We start from the raw sequence: 16,537 nt of genomic DNA, 5'->3' as shown, positions 1-16,537 counted from the left end.
TGACTTGTAGCACTGGTCAACGTTCAGTAACTGGCTTGAAACTGGTTAAACTGGTATGCAATTGACGAAGTTAGTTTACCCAAGGAGCTTGCTTACAGTTACGGTTAAACCGAAAAAATAAATAACTATTCTGGGTTATCATTTACAACACTGATTCGCATTCGTCAATTTCCATGAAATTGTTGATAGCATCATTCGTTGTGATGAATTAGCGATTTTATGAAATTTGTCATAAAAAACACAAGAGGAACTTAAACTGCTGCTTGGGTTATTTTTAGATTATGAACAAACGTCATAGAAACAATGCAGTTTTGCTAGAAGCCTTAGAACAGTCAGTCGGAGTATCAATTAACAGCGGCTAAAGGCGCTATAACCTAGGTTTTTTAGTAAATGTACTTGTTCCATCCCCGAGGGTCCGGACTATCATTTAACCTTTACTAGCTAAATACTCCCAACGAAAATTAAAACTTAATCAATTTAATTACTAATCAGAACAAAAGCGGTTGGTACGAGACGTTCCCGTTTCTTCTTCACATGTAGATTGAGGAATGTATTTATACAAAATAATTTTTTACATGGTTTTGTTCTTTTACGATTACCGTCATCCGGGGATACTTGCAACACCGGGGTTACTTGCAACAGTTTGGCGCATCGCGCTTTTGACAGCTCTAGCGCATTTGTTTGTTAACATAACCATTTGTACCCAAAGCCACTTTAAAGAAGGGATATTGTTTACCTATTGTTTAGCTAAGTTTAATCCATTACATCATTGTTTTGTTTGTTTTTATACGATTGGAAAGTAATGTCACTTTCAGAGTAGGAAAAATGGATGTGCAAAGTTGCGTCAGTTCATTGACATGGAATTATTATTTATTGTTTGGTTCCTGTACACAATAAGTGCATCATATAAGCTAACAAATAGCAACTTTGAGCTTTGTTTATATTTTGAACTTGGAGAAGAAACGATGAATTCGTGTTGTTACTTCCAATATGGCGCGGCTTGCAGCACTTGTAAAAATGAAAATTATCGTAATAGACAGTATGTACAAAGCAAGTTGGCATCTGTACGAAGTTATTTTGTCTACCACCATCTCCAGAAAAATTAAAATTGTGAAAAATTCCACGTGCCTTGAAACGGCAATTTGGATATCGCCGACATGCTGCATTTTCACCGAATATCTTTAAAAAAGCGATAGACGAAATTGGGAAACAAAAAACACCTCCAGTATCTCTTGTTTTACTACAAATCCATTCAAAATATCTCCAAATAGTAATTCGCGGTTTGAAATCAGATATAAAATCATAAGAAACGCAAAATCAGAAAAGTGTTGCAAGTAACCCCGTTTACTGGGTAACTTGCAACACCCCTATTTTCGATACATTCTGCAGATTCATTTAGTTTATATTTTTTCTCATAATCATAAATCAAAAGTACTCACCACTATACAAGTTTTGGCTACTTACACTTGGACCTAAACGGTATACTAGGAAAGTTATACTAAGTCAAAGTTCAAAAGTGTTGCAAGTATCCCCCGATGACGGTACTCAAGAACGGTGCAACTTAGGCACCATTTACAAAATACGTGACGAATGTCGGGTCTCTCCCAAATGCATTGAGTAATAAGGGAATTTTCCCTGAGTTGCCCCGTTTTTAATACAGTTGGATTTCGAATTTGACATGGTTCGAATTTGGTAAGGTTCGATTTTGGAATGCCTCGATTTTGGCAACAAAAGTATTCGTTTTTGGCAACACGAGATATTTCACTTCCAAAAATATGCTTAAATATCAATCAGTTTCCGCATACATACTTTAAGGCTATGAACCATTTCGCGAAATTTTTAACTTTTTGGTTAAAATTTAACAGTTCGATGGTTATTTCTCCTTGAGTGGTTAAAATCAGTTCATGCTGTGAACAATTTCGCGAAATTTTTAACTTTATGGTTAAAATGTGACAGTACGATGGTTTTTTACCTTCTGGTGAAAACATCCACGTATATTAATCTATCCATGCATACATACTAATGCAAACTACGTGTAATTCACGTAAATAGTACGGGAAATGTTGGATGGAAAATATTCACATTACTTTTGCCGTAATGTCGACGTGAAAATTATTTTGAGTGTGCTATATATTTTTTGTAATTTTCGAGTAACTGTTCAAAATTATTCTTTCGACTTTGCAGACAAACTGTGTATTGAAGATTTAATATAAATCTAAACGTCGCCAGTAGAAGCAAAACAGTCGTTTCAATAAGTAATTTGACTGCAAGACTGAAAAAAAAATCTGTTTATATGTTCATGAATATCTCTATCAAATTAATCACAATTCCTCAACTTTTCTCCTTTCCTTTGCAGAAGTGTTAAATATCCCGCACAATGTCTCACTTATTTCCTAGTGCGAAGGGTGACCAGTTGTGCCCCCTGGGTTTTCATCCCCAAGTACGTTGGCCTACCCGTTGCAAACGTTGCTTTCGCGACTACAAAGAGCATGGCAATAAACGAAATGGAGAAGATATCGCAGCATCGACACCGATCCTGCATGGCTCATCCCAATCGCGGTAAGTACCGTTAACTTAATTGACTCTATTCGATCGTTGATTCAATTAATTTTGCAGCCGCGATGGTGGTAGCAGCACGAGCCTGGATAATCCGGTGCGAAGCTGGACTTCAACACAAAACTTGTATGTGCCCGGTAACGACAGACCACCCGGGATACCACAAAGACCTGCTTCGTGGGCATCAACGCCAGATTTGGACAATATTTTGCAAAATGTGAAAGCCGATTTCACAGTTAACCTGACGATACCGCGACGGAGGCACACTACTACATTCGAAAATGTAAGTCACGTGTCCATATAAATACATCACTTTGGTATCAGTTTCGGATTGGAGCTTTTCTAAGCTTACCTAATCTTCACATTAACATGTTTTTATACGATCAAATTTATTATTTACAGCTCGAAGACCTGGAAACCACGGTTACTCTCAAAAGACCACCTCTTCCACCAATTTTAAAAGTGGAAGCTAAAAAAGATGATACTGCAAAAGAGTTAGAAAAGGCAGAAGATCAAGGAATCATCATAGAAAAAGGAGACTCTCTAGCGGAACGAGTTCGCAAGATGAATTTGATCAAACGACAAGGTAGTTCGGAACGAGATAGTCGGGAACGATCGGTGCCACGAAAAGAGTAACCCAGTCAAATTTAAAATATCTTATTCAGAAATAATAATTACCTTATTGTATTCTCAGGGAAAATGAACCGGCACCAATAACGAAAATTGCATTAAAACCAACGAAAGAAGTAGAACCGGAAAAAGTTGAACGAAAACGTCGTATTAAACCCATTCCAGAAACGCCTGCTCAAGAATCTGTGAGTAAACCACAATTAACATTGAGCAGAACGACAATTACATCTACGAAACCTCTAATAAGTACTAATACAATGGCAAGTATAAAGGAGAAACAGGCTGCAAAACCATCCACCAGCTCAGACTCACCAAAGGATTCCACAAAGATTATTAGGCGTAGACGTGTCGACACAGGTCCCTTTGAGTCTCCATCAAAACCAGCCACTACTCCAGTTCTTCCAGTTATACCACAAATTTCGAAAATTGGTCAAGAATCATTAAATAACAGTAGCGATGACGTCAAATTCTTAATCTCGATTAAAGATAATAAGTCAAAGTTAGATGAGGATCTTCATTCGATCACTACGGAAACAACAGAAACCACAATTGTTGATCACAGTGATAATCGTGAACTTCAAGAGGAAATAGAAAGCTTGAGGCGAGAGCTTGAGACTGTGAAAGCACGTTGTGATCGTGCGGAACGAGAAAAAAGTGATATACTACTGCGACGGTTAGCTTCTATGGACACAGGGTCTAACAGAACAGCCGCTTCTGAAGCACTAAAATTGCAACAGAAAGTAAACGAGCAGAAACAGTTGATTGAAGATCTTCAAGACGAGAAAAAATTTCTTTCTACAAAGGTCAAAGAGATAGAGTCTGACATGAAGGTTCGAGGTGTGAAAAATGTTGAAGAACAGTTGAGACAGAAATTGGAACAGGCTGAAACTTTATGTGAGGAATTAATGGATGAGAATGAAGAAATAAAGCGCGAACTGCGGAATATGGAGACAGAAATCGAAGAGATGCACGACAATTTCCGAGAAGATCAAGCAGATGAGTATGCTTCATTGAAAAAAGAACTAGACCAAACTACGAAGAACTGTCGGATACTTTCTTTCAAACTTAAAAAATCGGATCGTAAAATTGAACAGCTAGAATCAGAGAAAGCGGCGCTTGGTGCCAATACGGATCTTGCCGTTAAAGTGAAACAGTTGGAAGACGAACTGAAAATCGCAAATGAAGTTTCTCGCCGCTTGCAGTCCGAACTAGAACAAAGCGAATCGAATCCATCGACTCCTACTAAGAAAACACCAACATTAGGCAAAATAGGTAAATCAACATCCGCAGATAATAAGATCTCTCGTGCGTCCCTAACCCGTGGGGGATCTCAAGAAGATCCCGTCCAGTTACTTCGCGATCTGCAGGATTCGCTTGAACGAGAAGCAGACCTGCGAGAGCAGTTGAAGTACGCCGAAGAGGAAGCTGAAAATCTTCGGCGGAAATCATCAAGAGTTGAAGATGACAATGAATCCCTGTTGATGCAATTGAAAAAGATGGCTACGAAGGCGAGAAGTACTGAGCAACCGAAATTCGAGTGTACTTTTAAAATAAAACTACTAAACACACTAACTTTAGGAATGTTTTAATTTATTACTAAGCAATTAACTTTCTAACCTATATGATCTGTTTAGACACATGCAAGCGCTGGAATCAAACGCCCAAACGTGTCGAATATTGGAAAGAATCATCTGAAGCGACAGAATTTGTTGTATAATTTTCATGTCTGTAGTTTGTATCGTTTCCTCCTAGTATAGTAGTAACAAATTCGGCGTCTTACTCTTTTCCGTTCAATTGCGTCCTCAGCAAAAAGTTTCTTTAATACAGGTAGAAAGCTCAGTCCCAGTCCACCAAACCGAAGGCTAGGTGCGGAAACACCAGTAGATAAAGACGAGGGAATCTCCGATGAAGATGATCCTGCCGAACTGCGATTGCAGCTAGAGTTGAATGAGCAAGAAACAGCAGTGCTTCGCCGTAAAATAGAGGAATTAGAAGTGGAAAACAAACGCAACCGAGAACACGTGAAAGAGCTTCAAGAAAGTTTGATATCCAAAACAAAAGAAATGGATAAGCAAAACAAGTTCCCGTCGTTACTAAGCTCAAAAGGTAAAGATCCTCTGGATGCCAAGAAAATCAAAGTTATGGAGGATGAGATAAGCGAGCTAAGAAAAAAAATTATCGAAAAAGATCGTGAAGTGGAACGGGTTCAGTCTGAGCTGAGCCTTAGTAAGACAAAGGGTGGAAAAGCATTGGCTAAAGCAAAGTAGGTGGATTATTTATACGCTTCAAGAGCCAAAATAACAAAGAATTATATTTTCCAGACCATTGGATGCAGCAACGGATCAGCAGATTGTGGACCTCAAGCGACAACTGCAAGTAGTCGAACAAGAAGCAAATGTATTGCGGCAGAAAACTCAAGCTTTAGAGCAAGAAAATGAAAAATACGTAACAGAAATGAAGCAAATACAGAGCAAAACAGAAAACGAATCAGCAACAACTAAGAAATTAAACACCACTATACAGGATTTGCAAAAGGAAAAAACTGAGCTTGAGAGCAAATTGAAACGAATTATAGACCAAGCATCCACCGGGCTACCTTCCAGGACACCAAAATTACCTACGGATATGCATACTAAGTTACAACTAAAGGTAAGTTTTTTAATCGTGAAAAACTGGGTAATTGAGGGGATGAAGTTATAGTAGTCAATCTAATTTAAATGATGAAATTTCAACTTATTCAAAACTTAAAACAGAGCTTACAAGTTGGCATAACAATTTTTATGAAATCTGTTAAGTTTGCTGACATTCGATGTATTTAACAATTAGAGAGTCGTCTTTAATGTAGGAGAACTCTTCGTGTCGTACTCTAAGGCATTTAGATGACATTATTATACTATTGAAAAAGAGATGATTTTTATGAGTGAGAAATGAGTGAAAAACAGAAAAATGCGACCTACGATTATTCTGGGTAAATTAAAACTTTCTTTTTTATATTCACTTTTAAAAATTATGAATGCATTAATCCAACAAGCTGTGTACTTAAAATATTTTGTAGCATGGTTGCTTGGAGAGTAACTTGTTGTAAATATCTACTGTTATTCGGAAGATACGTATACATACGTCATGTATTGATTCTATGCCAGGAGAGTGATTAGTGAAATACACAAGAAAGTTTAAATCATAACAAACGATTTCACTTTGTTTCTTGCTGCTTACTATGAACATTTTAAGCAACAAGTCCAGTATACACATTATCTACCGCAATATTCAATGAAACTAGAAAAGATTGATCAACTTTTGTAAACAATGTGCTGGGAGAACAGCATTTATAAATGCCGCTTTGTGGTATTCACCCAGATTCTGTATTCCGACGGAATTTCGGTCGGAATACATAATAAGGTGATTATTTACCTTACGTCTCCATTGAAACTCCACTGAAAATTCTCATAATGCAAGAAACGAAACCCTTTTTCTTCATTTGAATGTATCAGCTCCCCTCCTGTTGTCCCCCAACTGATTGTAAACCTGTCTTCTTTGCGATAATCCCTATTAAGCGAGACAAAGACTTTTCTACGTTTTTGAACCTTTCCCTTGTCAAAGGCTATCCTATTCCCCCTTTTTAGAAATCCCCTCTTGTATTCCAGCCACTTGTATACAACTGCTATCGTTCCAATTACAAGATAAACGCACCCCTTTACCCATTTGAACCTTTCCCCCCTTATAAGATACCGCCAATCTCCTTGTTCTGATTCCTTTGTGTCATAAAATTGGGGTGAACTAACTACCGTTTGAAAGCCGCATTGAAAAGTAAATAAATAAATAAATATGTCATAAAACATGTTTTATGAAGTTTTATGAGTTTTATGCATCTGTTCCCTGAAAATCCCTATAAGGGGAAGTTCCCCAATACCGGACATCTAAGGATTTTAACATATATAAAATCAACACTTACCATAACTTCAGTTTTTATACACTGGAAGAGTTATTTAGAAGACTCAAAATATGCTATGCTATGCTGGAAGAGTAATTTAGAAGACTATTTTCCAATAAAAATAGGATACACGTACTTGCGTCACTAATGAACCATTTTAGAAGCCCAATGAGATAAAAATTATTACTTACAACTGTACCTCCCAGTACTAAACACTTAAGAAAAATCATAAAATAAACCAATTAAGCACATATATTTCTGAAAAATACATGTCAAAATGTTTAAATAAGAGATTTTCTTTGCATACCGTAAAACGGGGAGAATAGTAACAGTGGGGCGAATAGAAAGAAAACTTCCCGCACTACGAAATATTATTACTAGTTTCTTATTTTACCTCCTAATATACCTAATAAGTCTCGCTAAGCAATTCACAAAATGGAGGTTGAAGTTACAGGTGTTTGTGAGTAACTAAAAACTTCACTTGTGGAAGCCATTGCGTTCAATTTACAACTTGTCCGCGTGAATAATTCAGTGAAATTGAGGGTCATTTACACGTATTTATCTTTTTCTATACCTATATTCTAGTATAAAACGTAATTCACACTTTAGCGGGGCGAATAGAAACCTTGCTAAAGTTTCCTGCATTGATGGATTGAAATTTATAACAAGGGCCACGTTTTTGATGTATTTGACATCAAGAATGGCCATCGTATATTTTCAGTTAAATTAAGGTCAGGAACTACAAACCAAGAAGTTCAAAGGTTTACGAAAAACCGGACCCGCACATTTTAAAATAGGCCGTTGACGAAGTTTTAAATAAAAAGATTTCTCTACGCCGAGCGGTTGTTAAGTATGACATCAGATATTCGGAAATTCCCCGCCATTCAAAATAAGGAAATGCCATTAAACTTTAGGGCGGGCAGACATGCCTATCTGAGTCCGATGAAGCTTTGTTGCGGTACAAAGACTGAAACATAAAAAGAAATCGATCTGATGTGTCGGATAAAATCATTAACGAGTATTTTGATAGGTTTTACACAGAACTTCAAGGTGTTCCTGCTTCAAACATCGTGTATTACGACGAGACAAATCTCTGCGACGACACGAGAAAAAGGAAAGTAATGACCAGACGGGGTTGCAAACATCCAGAACGAATTATGAATAGCACCAAAGCGTCTGTTTCGGTGATGTTTAGTGCTGCAGGGGATGGAACCATATTACCTCCGTATGTAGTTTACAAGGCTACTCATTTGTACGATTCGTGTACAGAAGGCGGGCCACAGCACGCTAGATATAACCGGCCTAAAACGGATTGGTTTGAGAGTTCGTCTTTCGAAGACTGGTTATTACCGTGGCAATACTATATTTAAAGAAGCAAACAGGGAAAAAAGTTCTAATTGGTGACAACCTAGCATCACATTTAACGTTGAAAGTAATAGAGTTGTGCACTGAAAACAACATCAGTCTGATTTTTGTTCCAGCCAACTCAACCCACCTAACATAACCGTTGGTTGAGGCATTTTTTGCCCTCTCAAGGCAGCCTGGTGTAATATCCTTGAAAAATGGGAACTTTCGCAAGCTTAACATGAACCGTCTTTGCCGAAAAACAGATTCCCTAAACTTTTGAAACAACTGATGGATCACCGGCCAAGGTCCAAAAAACGTTCGAGCGGGATTTAAAAAATGCGGGATTGTCCCTTTGAATAGGTCCCCTGTTTTACAGATGTTACCTGCGTTGTCAAATCCGGCAGATATTCAAGTTCGCAATCAAAAGATTGACGAAAGTTTGATTTCATTGTTGCGTGATGCTCGGTATGGGCCAACAAGACTAGACATTCTTCAGGGAAAACGAATTAAGATTCGAGTGATACTTGAACAAAGTGTGACTAGAAATACAACTGATGTCCCGGATGAGATTCCGAACCGGGGGAAACTAACGTAACATTGACTACACCCAAAAAAGTGAAAGAACGTATCCATTTAACAAATTTACCTACTCAAAAAATAAATCTACCTAGTTTGGACGTATTATCCATGGTTATGTTTGTTTTGACTCTATAAATATTGATCAGTTGTTGAGGTTTTTTAAAAAATAATAACTAAATTATTTATCAAAAACGTACAACGCTTGGTTTAGTAGAAAGTGTTTCTATTCGCCCCAACACGCAGCATTTTATTTAATAAATGCAAGAAATGCTTATTGTTTTAAATAGTTTCTATCTACAGTGGATAGTGACAAGCAATACCCATATTTTATACTTTTCGAATTGCTTCTAGAGCCGAACATATTCTTTGTACAACTTAAGATATGTTGGAACTTGTTTCTATTCGCTCCATTTTACGATACATACGGCGCAACCAAGATACAAGATAGGTACTTATTATTTGAGCCTCAATGGCCAAAAACAAAAGGAAAATTAATAGACACAATAATAGCGATACATACGCATGCAACATTATACACATAAAGCTGCACATAAAAGCTTGTGTGTACATTTAAATACATTTATACACGTATACTGTCATATATCATACATACGAAAACAATTACGTACATGTGCAAGCAGACATACAAGCGCATACGGAATTCGTTACTCTTATTAAATTGATAATAACAAAAACTAGACGATAACATTTATAATTCAGACTTCAGAGCATGAAAAATATTAAACAACTCCTTTTCTTCAGAGAATGGTTGACGATTGCGAGACTGAAATTGCTGAGTTGCGTGCTGTTGTTAGTCGATCGGGAGCGATGAGCATATCCTCATTGGAGAATGAGAAAAAACAATTACAAAAACAATTGGACGAATCGAAGGAGCAAAGGATGAAACTGGAAGCTGAAATAAGTGATTATCTCACCTGTGCGTCGTTTGTTGATTTTAAATTTGACAGTTTTTTTTATTTCTATAGAGAAACTTGCGGCTCCAAAAGTGTCAGCAGAGTTGCAGGCGATTAAGCTAAGCGAAGCCCAGCGAACAGTTCAGAAATTAGAAGATGAAAACAGTAAGCAGAACGATAAAATCAAAAATCTGGAAGAGAAGATAGGAAAAATTACTACGACCGTAAGTAAACATACCAGTATACTTAACTTACTCTACTTCATTTAGTTTGGGTGATAAATGTATAAGCTGTGCTAATCTTGCGATCCCACCGATTCTACCGGGTTTGAATCGGTCGATGATGATTCTGTGACATCAATCGAAATGCACCTCTCTATCTCTATCACTGGGTGTTTGTTTGTCGATAATGGCAGTTCTTTGGACTGATCAATAGCTGATGTCTCTTGTTTCGGTTCACTTACCGTAATTTTATTGAGCTCATTCACAAGAATTCCATCTCCAACGGTCTCAGAGCGGCTCTTGCGACTTTCGGGTCTTGAGTCATGTTTCTTAGAACCAGGCCTTGATCGCCCTTTTGTATCTCGTCGTGCTACAAAAGGACTGCCCTTGACTGCAGTAAATCCAGGTCCAGTAACTTTCGAAGCTACCAGCGAAAACTCAACAATTTCTCCATCCCCAAGGGATTTGGTAAAATGTTGTCTATTCGGTTTCCTGATGCAGGTTTTATGTACGAAAACATCTTCGCCAGTGTCGTGTCGTGTAATAAATCCGAACTCATCCTTGACGTTAAACCATTTCACAGTTCCAGTCAGACGCTTTGTAGATGTACGGTTTTCTTCTTTAGCTTTTATATTTGGTTCTTGCGGTTTGGAAGAGCCAACTGACGCATCAGCATTGTTCATGCTAAACGCAAAAAAAAAGAAATATTTTACAATCGATTACAATTACTTCTAGATGAAAACAACTGAATCGAGTAAAACTCAACTAGAATCACAATTAAAATTAGAGAGGGACAGAAATGTAACTGCAGAAAAGGACATTGAAAAACTTCGGAAGGAAAAGAGAGAAATTGAAAATAAGATTGAAGAGTTAAAGGATGATTGGGTTCAAGAACAACAAAAAGCAAAAACTGCCAAAGAAAATTTAGAAAGACAGCTTGAAATTTTGAAAAGGCAATCGTCGTCACCTGATCCTTCAGCAGCGAAGATTAGAGAGCTTAGCCAGAAGAATGATGGTAAGGATACAGAGAATAATGATAAACCTCGTACGTTTAAATCTTATTTTGCTCTATTTGTATAGATCTTATGATGAAATTGGAAGAGGAATGCAAAAAAAATCAGAAACTTTTAGCTAAGCATGAGGCACAGGAGCAAGAACACGTATTGCTGAAAGCCCAAACTGAAACAGACAAAGAGAAACTCCAAGAGTTGGACATGCTCAGAAGAAAGCTTCAACAAGCAGATACCATTGAAACACGCTTAGTGAAGGAAAACACTAATCTCAGCCGAAGATTGGTAGAAATGCAAAAGAATATTGCTGAATTGGAAAGTAACGTAGAAAGTAGATGCGTTGGTTTGGAGCTCGAAAAGAACCGACTTAAAAGTACTCTGGAGGATAAACAGCGAGAATATGAACAACTACTAAATGAAAACGAGATGAATGGATATCAAGTATCTCAGATGAGAAAAGACGTAAGTATAATTTCGGAAAAATACATGATACAAATTATAAACAACTGTTTTGTATGCAAGTAAGCCTTTTTAAATTTCAGAACGATGATCTTAGGAGTAAGTTAGACGACTATGAGAGAATAAACAAAGCTCAGCGAACATTAAGTGAACATAATTCGCACTTGGAACAGGAACTGAAAAAACTTCACATCCAGTAAGTTTTCGTAACATCGAGTATGTCTTAAAATTTGCGATGTTGTAAACAATAGAATTTTTCCGGTGATTTCAAAATTATTCAGAACTTACTGGAATCAAATGATGCAATAATTCAAAAACATCTAACAATTGCGCATTTTTAGTTTTTCTGTTGTAACTCCAGAAAACTGACGAACTAGAAACAATAATTTGATTTTCTTTTATGATTGGAAATTTTTTTTCAATTTTTTATTGTCCAAAAATTGCGCCACTGCAAAATTTCGTATAGTTTCGATACTCTTCGGCCTAAACAAGCACGTTAAGTAGTGTGATTAACCCCTATCTCTTTCAGGCTTAACTATGAATTTGCTTTTTTTTATCTTTGGGGACCCATTGAAACGAAAAACTATTAATTTGAATCTCCCATTAATCAGGTGTTTCGAAATAAATAGATTGGGATATGTTTGATAAAAGTTTTTAAATTTGCTAATAACGAACATTTTTTCTACAGATTAGAAACTGCAGAAATGAATGTGAAATCTGAGGTTGCGGCCACTCGCTTACGCTATGAACAACAAGTGACCAATCTTCATAACGAATTAACTGGCTTACAACGGCAGTGCGAGAGATTTAAGCGGGATCGCGATACGTTTAAGCAACTGGTTGAAGCAGCTCAAAAACAAATTGGCGATATGAAAGCCAATCGACGCAGTTTGGCATCGGTGACGAGCAGCAGTGATGATGATGACAAATCTAAAATCGTCGCCCTGGAGCAACAAATTGGTTGCTTGGAAGATGAGCTCAGCGAAGCGCGATTGGAAGCAAGCAAAGTAAGAACGGAGCTCATTTCTGAGCTTAGTGCTTCTGAGATCAAGATTTCTGAAATGCAATCCAAGATTAATGAGCTCGAGGAAGAAAAGATCATAAGTGGAGGTAAAAGCAAAGTCCCTGGAACAAAGACCAGGTTGGAGTTGTCATGGCAAAAGGAGCGTGAAGACTTGCAACGATTGGTACAGGAAACATCAACTCTAGCCAGAGATCTACGGCAGACGTTGTTTGAGGTGGAACGAGAGCGGGACAAGGAGAAGCTAGAGTCTCGTCGTAAAATAGACCAAATTAAAAAGACAACTGAGGAAGAAATAGATGAAGGTAGAAGAAAAGTAACGGAACTACAAAGTGACCTATTAGAATTGAGGGATGCTCATGCTAAACTGAGAACAGCTAACGAAAAACTTAGACGTGACCGAGAGCGGTACGAGCGTGAACGAGAAAGCACTGCCCGGCGACGCCTGGAAATGGAAGGTGATCGCAGAATTGCAGCAGTGTTGCAAAGCGTCGATGAGTTAATCAGGATGGCTCCTGGTATTCCAAAGACTACTGACAAGCAAGACTCTACCATAACCACGAGCACAGGAAAGGTAACGCTTTGGATCATGAATCATTACTTATAATTGATTTTGTCATCCGATAGACTATCAGCGCAAATGCCCCCATTCCAACACCCCCAATGCGTCATAAGAGTCCTTCGCCTGGCCCAGGAGGAACCGCGTCACAGCCGAGAACGGTAACGTCAGTATTAACAAGACTAGCCGAAGCATCCGAGGACCTTAGACGCTACCAGAGAATGTGTGATGAGGAGAAAGATAGAGAAAGAATGCGTCGTGGTGGAATGAGAAGGTAGTGAAAGTTCATGCGGTTATTCCGGTTGGGTTAAATTATTTATCGTTAATTCTAGGGCTGCTTCCCAGGAGAACGACGCTGTCGAAGGCCATTCGGGTAGACCTGTTATGAGAAGTTTGTATAAGAAGAGTTTGTCGCTAGATCAATCTCTGCAAAATGAACAACAAGGAGTAAGTTGACCAATGATAATTTGAGAGCTCAGAGTTTTTAACGTTTTTTTTTTTTTGTTACAGCTTATTTGGAAGGAAGGAGATGATAGTATGTCTTCGTTGCAATCTCTTGATTCTGAATATGGGGCCATGATCCACAGAGATTCCAGTATGGATTCTCGCCTGTCGGGAGGATCAACACAAAGTGATATGCCAAGAATGAGAAAGAAAAAACGGGGTCTGATAGGAAAACTGCGTAGTCTAAGCCTTACTAGGAACAAGGGTAGTGAAAGTGATTTTTCGGTAAGTTCCCATTCACTTGTACTACCAACGATATTCTTTCGAATGTATTCTGTAGATTCAAGGATCTGATTCGGACCTAAGCATTGCGGGTGATATTCGATCTAGCAAAAGCAATCTAAAGGGAAAGCTGTCCGGAATGTTTAGACGAGCAGGATCTGCGTCAAGAGCAGGAAGTAACGATTCACTAGATCGAGAAGTGCACAAACCGGTAGCAATTCAAACATTAGGAAATGGTCCAACTGCGATAGGACATCCCCCAATACCACGACCAGTGTCTGCCAGTACCCCACATTTGTCTAGAGTAAGCGAACAACTTTGCAAGAGAAATCAGTTACAAAAAATTATTCTTCTACAGCAGGCTGGAAAACCGCCCACCCCGTCCATGGTACCAGCGCAAAGGCGACGAGTGGCAGCTACAAATCCATCCCAACCAGGCCCACCTAATTCCGGAACCCTACCAAGATGATTAGATACCAGAGAAATAAATGTTTGCTAAGCTTTTTATCCTGTGACCAAAGAAATGAGTGTACGTTGTTCATTTCACCGCACGATTCTTGTTTCAGCTGTTGAAATTTGTTGAAATACAAAAACACATAAAATCGTAGTGATACTTACTTTTAAATTTGCACAAAGAAAAACGATTCGGATGATGTTATGAAAAGCGAATACTGCTAGGACCGCTGACGGGCACGAACGCACGAACCACAGAAACGACACGAATAGTGTTCAATCAAATTCAATTTTAAATTTCCGAAACTTCCTGTTACTGTATAGGGTTGCCAAGTCGGGTACGTGAACGTGGCGTGGCTTGCACGCAGAGATGCCAGATTGATTACTCTCAAATTGATAAAACTGCTCGAAGTCCGAGGGGTTGCCAGTAAGGCGTATATCCAGGAGTGACATTGCGATTCTCGTTTCGAGTAATTTTGGTTCGTTTCGCCCACCCTATTGGCATCTCTATCGACTATCGAGCTGCAATGAGTGATCAGGATGTCAAAATTTGACGCAGCGCTATGCTATTTCTTTTTCACACACAAAAAAAAAGATGGATTACTGGTAATCAGCTAGGACAGGACGTGCCAAATGTCAACCGCGACGTTGACCCAAAATTGACTCAATTTCTGATTGGCTGGAAGCGACGAGCAACCGTTGATTGGAAAATGTAACGCGGTATCGCTTTCAGTGTTGCTGAAACTCATTAGTGGGAATACGACAATAAGTTATTATTTCCAAATTTTGATTTCTTTTGTATTCTGTAGTTCTATGCTTGGTTCACCATTAGTTTTGTTTGTACACGAATTTTAATTTTCAAAATGAAATGCAAAACATGATTTTGGTCGCAAAAACTGTGGCGTATTCGGGAGCTGTTGTTCGGCAAACGAAGTTATTCTTAAAATATTGCCCCTTTTATGACTATTTAGACTACTGTGATAATCATTTAATGCAACGTACCGCATTTTGCACTGTTAATCTGACACTAGAGTAGCTTTTAGTTTGATCTACTAATGGGTTTGACTTCTTTTTCCTTCTTCCCCTTCTTTGTCACTTCATTTTCTTTGAGCGAAATCGTGTGCGAGATTCGACTGTGATAATCGTGTAAATCGGGGTAGTCTAAATAGGGGCAAATGTCGCAATAATATGTGCAGGCAACAGTGGTGCAGAGTGTAACAAAGAATATTCAATCGGGATGGCGGTAATAATAAGAAGAAGAATAAGAAGTCAGTTGGCACGTCCTGTCCTATAGGTAATCAGAGGTAATCAGTAAAGTAATCAAAAGTAACTTTTTTTGAAGGTGGGTAGTAATCATTGCTGTTGTAAACCCCTTGGTTTAACGTGATCCCAAGTAACAACGGTAGCTGAATTGCAAGAGCAATGGCTGTTTACGGGTTGGTTTAAGGCGATCAAAGCTGCACAAAGTAAGCACTTAAATGGTGTTTAAATAAGCGGTGTTTAAGCTACTTTAAGTTTTTCAAACCAGTTCTCTCCCAAAAGTTGATAAACAAGCTTAATAGCGGATTTTTCTACTAAAAAATCTGCTTCTAAACAGCCATAAACATCAAACCGTTTTACGGCTGCTTAAAGGTGTTAAAGTGTAGAGTGGAAGTTTTCATTAGGCTCACAGCTTTCAAACTACTGTAAGGTTGCTTAAGGGTGTTAAAGTGGCTTTACAAACTTCTTCTAAGTTTTTTTTCGACTCACAGCACACATACTGTCAGAGCGTAGAATTTCGCAATTCGGCTGACAGCAAAAGTTTGGCAGTTATCGGCATTATCGACTGCTTCACACTAGGCGGGCTAGTCTTCAGGTGTAAAGCAATTCTTACTGTCTGTTCTGCAGATGCAAATGGGGCGGATCATACGGTGAGTGCTTATGGATCAAAAGACGGCGGTTCAATTCCCGGAAAAAGACATGCATTTTTAATTAGCTAGCTCTCCTTAATTATACGAATTAAAGTTATTCGAAATTAAAAATATCGCGTTCGAAACATGTTTACAGCAAAAAAAAAGCCGCGTTCCATTTTTTTAAATTTAAAAATAGATTTTTTTTGGCTGCATAAAGGTTGACGAAGCGTTGATTAAGC

At 38.2% G+C, this 16,537-nt stretch overlaps 1 protein-coding gene across 1 annotated transcript; it reads left to right on the top strand.

Moving 5' to 3' along the window:
• The first annotated feature begins 2,377 nt into the window (after positions 1-2,377).
• On the top strand, positions 2,378-14,422 carry LOC128743317 (uncharacterized). The gene is given in 15 exon segments (XM_053839870.1): positions 2,378-2,839; positions 2,959-3,188; positions 3,251-4,701; positions 4,993-5,449; positions 5,508-5,835; positions 9,806-9,965; positions 10,030-10,181; positions 10,914-11,193; positions 11,259-11,650; positions 11,731-11,843; positions 12,336-13,242; positions 13,296-13,501; positions 13,560-13,956; positions 14,012-14,257; positions 14,312-14,422. Coding segments are annotated over 15 exon segments (5,892 nt in total).
• The last annotated feature ends 2,115 nt before the right edge of the window (positions 14,423-16,537 follow it).

This window comes from Sabethes cyaneus, chromosome 3 (genome assembly GCF_943734655.1).
Source record: "Sabethes cyaneus chromosome 3, idSabCyanKW18_F2, whole genome shotgun sequence".
Classification (NCBI taxonomy): Eukaryota; Metazoa; Arthropoda; class Insecta; order Diptera; family Culicidae; genus Sabethes; species Sabethes cyaneus.
The sequence above is the reverse complement of the archived record's forward strand: the minus strand, read 5'-3'. Positions and strand labels throughout refer to the sequence as shown.